At 36.4% G+C, this 11911-nt stretch overlaps 1 protein-coding gene across 1 annotated transcript; it reads left to right on the forward strand.

The window, feature by feature from the left end:
* Nucleotides 1-6113: 6113 nt before the first annotated feature.
* On the forward strand, nt 6114-8715 carry LOC148570068 (uncharacterized). Its single transcript, XM_088506821.1, has 6 exons — nt 6114-6139; nt 6380-6579; nt 6900-7286; nt 7343-7422; nt 7552-8067; nt 8326-8715. The coding sequence occupies exons 1-6, from the start codon at nt 6114-6116 to the stop codon at nt 8713-8715; spliced, it is 1599 nt and encodes a 532-aa protein (XP_088362947.1).
* Nucleotides 8716-11911: the final 3196 nt, after the last annotated feature.

Consider the following 11911-nt stretch of genomic DNA (forward strand, 5'->3'; position numbering starts at 1 on the left):
GTAAACATCAGTTTGCATAAAATAGATTTTATAAAATTAATTTTGATGAAAAGCAAATTTGGATTAACGTTTGGTAATATTTGTATTAAAATTGATTATAGTAAAATAAATGTTGTTTGGATTATACTACTCAAAATTATTTTTAGATGAAAAATTACTAAAAGAGACATCAATTTAAATTATTTTTTTTATATACATGCAAAAACAGAACCTAACAAAAATAATATAAAAAATATTTATTATATAAATAAATAAATACAATAAAAATATAAAAGAGAGTACTATAAATTTTATAATGTTAAACAAAAAAATTCTATAATTTTTCTAGTATTACCCGTACTCTTTAATTTAGTATTATTTTGGACTATAAATTTTCATTATTTATGACTCTGTTGTTACTTATAATAAATTTTTTATTTATTTTGTCCTTTTTTTTATAGGATCATAGTTTATATTATACAAAATTTTGATAATAAACGTAGTATATAATAATTATAATTAGAAATTTTACAAAGTCAAAATAAAAAAATAAAAAAAATTGATATAAAACAAAGATAAAGTACATCAAATAATAGAAAAAATCATACAGATAAAAAATAATAAAAATTTCATAAAACGAATAACATATATCATATGAACAAAAAATACAATAAAAACTAAATAAAATTTATATGAATAAAATAAAAAAATAAAAAAATTTCATACACAACATAAATACAATATAATAAAAGATAGAAAAAAAAGAATTCATATGAACAAAAAATAATAAAAATATTATAAAAATTAATAAAATACCTGAAAAATTATAACACTACAAAAAAAATCAACAATATTTGTCATATGAATAAAAGAAATACAATAAAATAAATAAAAAAACATATAAACAAAGTCAAACAAAAATTAAAAAAAATTCATAAAAAATATACATATAAAAAATAATATAGAAAATGATAAAAAAAACTCATAAAAACAAAACATCAAAAATCGTAACACTAAAAATTAAAATATGAAAATAAGTATTAAAAATAATAAAAAAAATTAAAATATTCAATTTACTAGTGATTGAAACAAATCTGAACAATTTTGATAAAAAAAAATAGAAGGAAGAACTATGAAAAAGTAAAAAGAACTACAGAGAATTACTCTGAAACTTATGGTTATTGGTATTCTTCTGATAGAAGAAAATGAAGGGTAAAGTTGGTAAAAAAGAAATAAATCTCTCACCTAATTTTCTAAAGATAATCAGCAATCATAAACGTAAAAAGCAGAAGCTACAAATTTTAGCTTCTTCTTAACGTGGATTCAGAGGCAGAATCGTTTCTGCGTTTAGAAAAAAAATTACCAAACATAAAATAAAATATTCAAAAAGCTCAAACGCACTTCTTCCTTCACCAACGCATTTACCAAACACACCCAAAGTCGTCTAACTTGGTAATTACATTAATAGTTGTTTATACATTTTGAATTCGCCAGAACCTTAAAGTCACACAGAAATAGCTCAATCTTATTCCAAAACTCCCCTTCAAGTAAACTAATTTAAAAACTAGTAATAATTCTGTTTAAAAAGTTCTTTCACATCCAAAGAGGGATGAAAATTTTGCAACTTGCAAGGCCATCTTTTTCTTTTCTATTCAGTAGTTAATCTTTTCTTTATCAAAGTGCCTTCATGTGTCACATGATGTCTCCACTAAGCTGCAATAATTAATTAGGGAATAATGTTAAATTGTTCAAATGAATCCAAGGGGGGTTGTTAATGGAATAATAAGCTTTATGCTATTAGTTAACTGTGGGAATCTATCATTATTATCTCGGATAATGTTAGGAAGACAAAAAAAAACAGTCAGAATTTACTTTATTTAGACAATTAATGAATGCTAAATAAAATAAATTAGGACTGTTTATGGCTGATTTTCTTTGTCTACCAAATATTTCCGTATTATCTCTTTAAATTGCTAATTTATATCTTTGAAATTGAACCAAAACAACGGAAGTATGCGGTTTTCTCTTTTTCAAAACGACTACGAACAACTCTCATATACTTGTATGCATCTTAAGGACACTTGTTAAGCATAGAACTCGAGCTATCTGCATCTTTGATGTTTCTCTGTCAAATCAATGTAGATAAAGTACTTATGATGATTTTTGTATGAGCTTGGCTAGTTAAATTTTCAATAAAAAAAAATGTTTACTTTTTATCCAATCAATACATTAAGAAGCTCATATGTAGTTTATAGACAAAAATTTAACTTCAAAACTCTCAACTGACTTTTTATTTCTCGAATTTACCGAGGATCACATGATTTACTGTCGATCATTGGTTACGAGAAATTTGTAGTAGTGGAGTTCATCATTATTCACCTTTATACCCCTGGTATTTTTAATATAATTTCATTACACATTTAAACATTTTTATTAATTAAATTTAATTAAATTGATTCAAATTCAACAAAATCGCTCCAACATGTACACGTGAATTGCATTATTTTTTTTACGTAAAAAATAGTACCAGAATTTTGTAATTCTTGACATTAATTTTTCTTATTTTGACACTAAAATTTTTTAAAGTTCTAAACACTTGATAATGCAATTTTTTTTACTTCTTATTCTTCATCTTTTTTCTTTTTTCATGCAGAATTTATGTATATTTATTCATAAACTTACGTATTTTTCTTTTAAAATTTTGTGTTTATTATAAAAAAATAAATAAAAAATAAATAATTCCTTCATTTTATTCTTTTTTTATTTGTTTGATTTTTTATTTTTTTTTGTTTCTCTTAGAAAATAAAATAAAAAAGGATGAAACAAAAAAAACTATAAAAGTGTGTGTGAAATAAGAGGAACTATAAAAATAAGAAAGAAGAAAGAGCCGTTTGAGAAAAATACAAAATAGAAAAATAACACCAAAATTTTTTAATTAGAACACATAAATTTTTTAATTTTGATACAAAATTTTTTTAACCATAACATACAAATTTCTTAATCGAAAACAATTTTTTAACAAGAACTTACTTCACTTCATCTTTTTATTCTTCTTTTTTCTTCTTCTTATTTGTTGTTCTTACTTTTTTTCATTATGCATTTTTTTTATTTTTTCTGTGTGTTCCTATTCTTTTTAGTGAAAGAAAGAAATAAACAAAGAAAAGACGAATAAAGAAGATGATGATGACAATGGAGAAGAGAAAGGAGGAAAAAAAGAAAAAAAAATGCAGACCGGACATAAAATTCAATTATTTATTGTTTCACTTGTGATCAGGACCGTTACAAGATCGGCATTACAGACCATAACTCGACAATTTACGTTATTAATCTGTGCTACATTATTAATCGGCGTTACAGTTACTAATCAGCAATCAACGTCATTAATCGGCAACTTACGTTACAAATCAGCTTAACGGACTGCTTTACAAAAGTGAAATGTCCAACCTAACATTTCACCCTTATTATTGCTCTTTAATACAGGCAATAAAGCAGAAGCATAATGGAATGATACATTTTCACCTATAAAAGGTATGATCTCCTACCCTAAAGACAGATTGAATTCTCAATACTGACTTAACCTTCGGAATGCCTTTGCAGGTACACTCTCCCCTTGTTTCTTGCTCAAAGCTCTACGTGATTGGATATCTCCTTGGAGTAAAGCTTGGATTAATACAAAGCTCAAAGGTCGGCACCGAAGATAACAACTCGGCATCGAATCCCAGAGACCGAACTCTCCCTCCAAGTATCCATACAAGAACAATTGGCGCCTACCGTGGGGCCGAGAATATAATCCCTTCCATATATCATCGGCCTCAAGGTTCTCGCCTGAGTCATGGCTGAACAACTTCACCCACACCATCCGAACTCCTTCAGATGGTGACCGAGTTGCAGCAAGCCAACCAGCGCATGGCCGAAGAGAACCAAAGAATGGCAAATCAAATTGCCAACTTGAATAACACCCGGATCGAAAACAACAACGATCGGCAAGAACCGACAGGAGAAACCAAGCATCAGTCAGGACCAACACATGTCTCTGACACTGCTCGACATGAGGAAGACCAACCCGAGCATGATGAGGAAGCTCGGCCAGAAGATGAGAATGACCACCTAGAAAGCTCCCCTGGTCTCTTTACGGCCGAAGTGATGAATTTCGTGCTGCCTAGGAGATTCACTTTGCCGACCACCCTGACTCCCTATGACGGGTTGGGTGATCCAAAGAAATACGTCAAAAAATTCACCTCCATAATGATAGTAAATAGTGCATCTGATAAAGTTTTATGTCGTTGCTTTCCATCTTACTTAGACGGTCCTGTACTTGATTGGTTTTGTTCTTTGCCTGCAGGTTCTATTTCTTGCTTTCGAGACCTATCAAAGCCATTTGAGGAGCACTTTGCTGGATCATCCATTTACCTACCTGACTCTGATTACCTGAATATAATCAGGCAAGGCCAGCAAGAAAGCCTCAGGGTAATGACGCGCTTCACAAAGATAGCCATGAGTATACCCGACCTCCACCCCGAGGTGAAACTGCACGCCATAAAAAGCAGACTGTGACCAGGAAAATTCCAGGAAACTATTACTGTAGCCAAACCTAAGACTATGGCCGAGTTCTGTAAAAATGCTAAAGGACAGATCGACATCGAGGAACTCCGACAAGCTCAAAAAACAGAACAGCCTCACTACAGAGACGACGACAAAACACGAGACAACACGAAGAATTTCAAACCAACTCCACGATATGAGTCCTACACTAAATTCAACACCAAGCGCGACGACATCATCAAGGAGATCTTGAATTCAAAATTAATCAAGCCACCAAGAAAAGCCAGTAGTTACCCAGATTCAAAAGGCACGAACCGATCAAAATACTACTCTTTCCACCAGAAGCACGGACATACTACCGACGACTGTGTCATCGCCAAAGACCTACTGGAGTAACTAGCTCGGCAAGGTCACCTGGACAAATACATCGGCGGCCACATACAGCGGCGAGCACCCCCTTCTGGAGACCAAAGCTCGGCCACACAGCATGACCGAGATAAAGACCGACCGAATAACAACCATCCCGAACAACCAACACGTATAATTAATTGTATTTCTGGAGGTTTTGCAGGTGGAGGAGCCACAAGCTCTGCAAGAAAGAGATCTTACCGAGCTATGCTTTCCATCAACGCCGATCAAACTCAACAGCAAACACTACCACACTCCCCGTAGATAACATTCCAGACAGCCGATCATAACAACAATATAGCAAATCTCGATGTCCCGGTCATAATCTCCCTGCAATTCGGAGATCTCCTAGTAAAAAAGGTGTTGCTGGACCCTGGGAGCAGTGCCGATGTCCTATTCTACTCCACATTCCAGAAGATGAAATTGAGCAGCAACATCCTCCAACTTTCTACTGGAAACCTGGTAGGTTTCTCAGGTGAGCGAGTCCCGGTTATGGGCTCTGTGTGGTTACAAACCACACTCGGTGAGTTTCCCTCGTCAAAAACTTCAGACATACAATACTTAGTTGTTGATTTCTTCAGTCCCTACAATTTAATACTTGGCCGACCTTTCTTAAATAGGTTCGGCGCTATAGTATCTACAATTCATCTCTGTGTTAAGTTCCCTGTGCAGGATAACACAATTGCAACCATTGACAATGATGCCAGAGAAACCAGGGAATGCTACAACAACAGTATCAAAAGACCTAACTCAAATACAAAAGCCCATGTTCACAACATCGGCAGCATGGACGACCTACCAGCTCTGGCCGATCTAGATCCCAGAGCGGGAAGCCTTGAAAGACCGACCCAACAGAGGACCTGCATAAAATCTACTTCACAGGAAGCACGGACAAATTCACATACGTCGGCTCAACATTATCCTCGGAAGAGAAATCGTCATTCCAAGCATTCTTACAACGCAATGCCGACCTGTTTGCTTGGACTACAGCTGATATGGCAGGCATCGATCCATCCATCATATCCCACAAGTTGGCATTAGATCCATCTGTCTGACCAATAGCACAGAAAAAGAGAAAGCTCGGCCATGACCGAAAACAAGCTTCCCTGGAAGAAACCAAGAAGCTCATCCACGCGGGCTTCATCCGAGAAATCAGATTCACAACATGGCTGGCGAATATCGTCATGGTGAAAAAACATAATGGTAAATGGTGCATGTGTGTTGATTTCACCGATCTCAACAAAGCATGCCCCAAAGATTCCTATCCTTTGCCCTCTATTGATTGCCTAGTTGATAATGCCTCTGGTTATGAAAAACTCAGCTTTATGAATGCATATTCTGGCTATAACTAGATCCAAATGCATCCATCTGATAAAAAATAAGACAGCCTTCATTACTGAATATGGAAACTATTGTTATAAAGTCATGCCATTTGGCCTTAAGAATGCAGGTGCAACATATCAACGTCTAATGGACAAAGTCTTCGCCAAACAGATATGGTCGCCAAGACAAAGATCAGAAACAATCACCTTGATGATCTCGCAGAAATCTTTGAACAGCTAAGAAAATACAACATGCGGTTAAATCCCGAAAAGTGCGCATTTGGGGTTCAGAGCGGCAAATTCCTCGGCTTCATGCTCACTAGCCGAGGTATTGAGGAAAATTCAGAAAAATGCCGAGCTATTTTAGACATGACAAGTCCACACACCATCAAGGAAGCCCATCGGTTAACAGGGAGACTTGTTGCACTCTCTAGATTCTTACCTTGCCTAGCTCCTAAATCTTTATATTTTTTCCAAACTTTAAAAAAGAAAAAAGCTTTCCAATGGACTGATGAATGTGAACAAGCATTCACAACTATCAAATAAACTCTTTCAAAACCACCAATTTTACAAACTCCCTCTAAAGGGAACCATTATTCTTATATTTATCTATCACTAACTGGGCTATAAGCTCCGCTCTTGTTGCAGAAAGGAAAAACAAACAGTTCCCGATCTATTTTACCAGCAAAACATTACAAAATGCCGAGCTTCGATATCCGAGCATTGAGAAACTGGCCCTAGCCCTGATCTTCTCAGCCAGAAGACTCCGACAATATTTTCAGAGCCATGAAATCCATGTTCGGACAGATCATCCTTTGCGGCAAGTCCTTCAGAAATCTGAGCTGGCTGGCCGACTAGTAAAATGGTCGGTGGAGCTATCGGAATTTGATATCAAGTACGAAGGCCGAGCATCCATCAAATCCCAGTTCTTGGCCGACTTTATCGCCGAATTCTCGGTACTAAGTACAACTGAAGACTACATCAAATGGTCTTTATACGTCAATGGGTCCTCGAACCCACAAGGGTGTGGAGCAGGTATCATTCTAGCCACGGCAACGTCATAAAAAATTCTCTCAATTTTGCATTTAAAGCAAGCAACAATCAAAGTGAGTATGAAGTGCTAATTGCTGGCCTTAGACTCGCTGCTGACCTAAACATCACCGAACTAAAGGTATATTGCGACTCCTTACTTATCGTCTAGCAGGTAAACAACTTATACCAAATAAAGAACCCTTTGCTTTCTAAATACCTGGATATCGTACAAAATTTACTTTCAAAATTTTCTAAATACGAAATACAGCACATACCAAGAGAGAGTAATGGCCGAGCTGACATTCTGTCTAAACTCGCCAGCATTCAACCAAACAGGTCATCACTTTATCAGTCAACACTGCTCAAGCCAAGCATTGAACTAACACAAATCTTAAGTGTAACACAGGAAGCAGATTGGAGATCTCCATACATAGAGTATCTCCGGACAGGGATCTTGCCAGGCGACGTCGAAAATGCTCGACACTTTCGCCGACAAGCCTCCTTTTTTACAATTTATAATAACTGCCTATATAGACGAGGATTCTCTCGTCCATTACTTATATGTCTTTGCAGAACAGAAGCCGAGCTTGCACTTGCTGAGGCGCATGAAGGGATCTGTGGTACACACCTCGGAGCCCGAAGTCTGTCTTCCAAAATTCTCAGAGCTGGATTATATTGGCCGACAATACGACAGGATTATCACGGAAAAGTTAAAAGCTGTAACAACTGCCAGAAACACAGTCCGATCACACATCTCCCGGCCGAACTCCTACACAGTTCCGAGGTAAGTTGGCCGTTCAACCAATGGGGCATAGATATCCTCAACCCTTTCCCCACAGCAGCAGGGCAGGTAAAATTCTTAGTTGTAGCAATTGACTATTTTTCCAAATGGATCGAGGCACAGCCCCTAGCCAAGATCACATCACAACAAATGATTTCTTTTGTCTGGAAATATATTATTTGTCGATTCGGCATTCCTTGGCACATTATCACAGATAATGGTCGCCAGTTTGCCGATCAAAAGTTTACATCCTTTTTGCAGGAACTAAAAATCAAACAGCATTTCTTCTCAGTCGAGCACCCACAAACAAATGGCTTAGCAGAGGCTGCAAATAAAGTAATACTACATGCTCTAAGAAAGAAACTGGATGATGCAAAAGGCCTCTTAGCCGAGCTTATCCCAGAGATCATATGGGGATACAACACAACAATTCACTCAACCACAAAGGAAACACCCTTCCGGTTAGTCTACGGTTCAGACGCAATGATACCAGTGGAGATCTCCCAATCCTCACTGCGCACTGAAATGGCCGACCAAACTACAAAAGACATAGCTCGACAATCCGAACTTGACCTCATAGAAGAACTCAGATCGTCCACAGCAGTCAAACATTTGGCCATGCAACAGCACATAGCCCGAAGATATAACTAAAGACTTCACCCAAGGTCTTTTCATGTAAACGACCTTGTGCTCAGGAAACAGAGGCAGCTAGAAGACCATCAACCCATGGCAAACTAGCAGCTAATTGGGAAGGTCCTTACCGAGTCACAGAAGTCATCGGCAATGGAGCTTACCGATTACAAACCTTATAGGGTAAAGATCTTCCTAACACTTGGAATGTATCTTCTTTAAAGTTATATTACAGTTAATACCAGGGACTGGCCAGCACTCTTTTTCCTACTACCAAAATTTTTCCCACAAGGGTTTTGCTTGGAGAGGTTTTAACGAGGCTAGCCTACCTGGGCCTTTGAAATCAAAGGTTCTTCAATAAATAAATTTCTTTTTTTTTATCAAATCATTATTTTCCCATTCCATACTTCTCATTCATTCATACATATAATGCCGACCTATACTATTAGTCCGAGCATTCAGAAATAATCAACAAATGGCCGATCTCACTCTCAATCCGACCATTCAGATACTATCAAATAAACAATTAACCGATCATATTCCAAAACAGATCATTTGGAATCTACCAATCAAACAAATATCCGATATTAATCGGAAGCCAATCATTCAGAATTTTACAAATATCCGATCTAACTCGGAATCCGATCATTCATAATTCATCAATTAATCAAACAAATAACCGATCTAAGTCGAAATTCATCAATCAATCAAACAAATAACCGATCTAAATCGGAATCCGTTCATTCAGAATTCATCATTCAATCAATCAAATAACTGATCTTAATCCGACCACTCGGATACAATCATTTAATCAAATTACCGATTATAATCTGAAACCAACCATTCGGCACATATCAGTCAAAACAAATAGCCGATCTTACACCGAATCATACCACTCGGAATCAATCACTCAAACAGATTACTGAGCAATACTCGGAAACTGACTTTTCAAAATTTATCACAAATTACTGCCGATCATTCAACAGAATCCAGTTATTATCAAACAAAACCTATGCCTATTAATCGGCATCTCAATAAACTCGGCCTTTCCATGATACTTCTCCATCAAAATAATGGCATTTCACCATTAAAACAATTTTACCTAATAAACATGTTTGGCTCAAAGCCACAGTTACAAACCAGATAAACACCCATACAAATAATAATATTATCTCATAATCATAACATGCACAAAAAGCATGTAACCAGAAACACCAAGAGTTGTTTTTCACAAAACAGTAGCAAGATAATATCACAACATTAAGCTCAACTCAGGAGCAAAATAAGTCTACCAACAAAAAGCAAAAGTACAACAACAGCAAAACAAAACCCTACTAAGCATTTTCATCTCCTTGCTCAGCAGCACCATCATCTTCGACCATAACGCCATCCTGCACTATTTTACCTGGATTCATCGATGAAAAATCCACCCCGTGAGCTAGAAATCTCGCCTGAAGGGAAGCCCTCTCAAATCCTTCAAGAAAGGAATAAAGAATTTCTCATTGCTTGTTCTTCTCCACCTCCTTTAACTGAGCGGTAACCTCAATCATACGAGTACTCAGAGCAGATAAGTCAGATTCTTTCTTTTTTAAATCTTCAACATCTTTGGCATAACTATCCTTCACCTCTTTTAAATGCTTCTCAACCTCAACTAACTTCACCTCTAGCTCTGAGATCTTAGCAGCCTTTATAGCCAACTCTTCCCTCAAACTCGGATCCTCCTTTTTCTCAACAAACTTCCGATGAATTTTTTCCCAGCTCCGCCCTAAACTCGCCAGTCGCAGTCCCACCACCTGAAAATCATACATTATGACATTAATATTCCACAAAAAAAATTCAAACCTTTTGCCTCAAAACTTGAATTACCTGCATATACTGATCAATGGCAACATCACCAACCTCATCGGTCAGAGTTATATCTGCCGACAATTGACAACACTCATCAGCAATAACCATATATAGGTAATCCCTTCCCCATAAAGACGAAGAATCAGTCTGATCAGCAATCCCGTGCAACCTTTTTGATTGTCAAAAAACTTATGAACTTCTTCAATTGGCACATCATCCTTCTCATCATCAGAAACATCGGACAAATCCACCACGTCACCGTTTCTTTTCTTAGCAATAACTTTCCTCCTCCTCGGCTTCGGTTGATCAACCTCTCCAGCACTAACAACTTTCTCAACTTTGGACGTCGAACCTTCCTTATCCAGGTTCTTACTTTTCACACGTGCCCTAAAGTTTACCGCAGATACACCAGGATACTTTCCACCTGAAAACAAACAAAAACCACATTTCATCAACATATGTCAAATACTGAATATAAAATAAAATCCCAACAAGCTCACCTAAGTAATCTACCACAGCCTGCTTACTTTCCTCCCACTTCAACAAATCGAACACTGAGATCAATTCCTTCCGATCAATAGCCTCGACCAGATACTCAATAATAAACTCATCCCTAAGCTTGATAAACTCCGGGCCGAGTATATTATTGGGCTCAGAACACCAAAAAATTGGGAATCTCTCCCCTAAATGCTCGTCCACATAAAAAGGAAAATCCCTTTCAAAACTTCTCACCTTCAGATACATCTCCTTAAATTCCTTAAATGACGACTTATACAGCTTAAATATTGCAAACCTTGGCGAACTATTCAAGTTCACCCACCCACCTTTCCACACACCTTTTGCTTGAAAAAGTGAGAAAAATAACTTTACAGATGGCACTTCTTCTAAAAATTCCATCAATACCTCAAATGCAGGAAGAAAAGCCCACCCATTCGGATGTAGCTGAGATGGAGCACAGTTCATCTGCTTCAAAATCTGATATTCAAAATCGCTAAATGGAAGCTTAACCTTCAACTCTTCAAGAACACAACTATACATAAAAAAGTGTTCAAAACCCTCACCCCTATGAAAAATCCTATCACTTTCAGAACAGGGCAGTAGCTCCAGTCGAATTCCAGAACCAGACCTAACAACTTTACTCTTATCCACTTCATCTACAGCTCCATAATCCAAGAACAATGACACACGACTCCTAATATCCTCATTAACCCAGTCATAAGACCAGTCTATCCTCTCCTTCTTATCCTTCTCAAACCCCATCAACAGCAACAAACAGAAACAGAGGAAGAAGAAACGAAAATCAATGAAGAAGCAGACAAAAATTTTTTCACATACCTCTTTTACTCATTTTCTTTCCTTTGGAAATTTC

The sequence above is a fragment of the Arachis ipaensis genome, chromosome B3 (genome assembly GCF_059453495.1).
Source record: "Arachis ipaensis isolate K30076 ecotype BB chromosome B3, ASM5945349v1, whole genome shotgun sequence".
NCBI classification, from domain to species: domain Eukaryota; kingdom Viridiplantae; phylum Streptophyta; class Magnoliopsida; order Fabales; family Fabaceae; genus Arachis; species Arachis ipaensis.

Bases quoted from the DNA above. Each gene is read 5' to 3' on its own strand.
- LOC148570068 (XM_088506821.1), top strand. From the start codon at position 6,114: ATGGTGAAAAAACATAATGGTAAATG. The intron at 6,140-6,379 runs GTGCATGTGTGT...TTAAGAATGCAG, and splicing joins AAAAAACATAATGGTAAATG to GTGCAACATATCAACGTCTA. The intron at 8,068-8,325 runs GTAAGTTGGCCG...TCCTTTTTGCAG, and splicing joins AACTCCTACACAGTTCCGAG to GAACTAAAAATCAAACAGCA.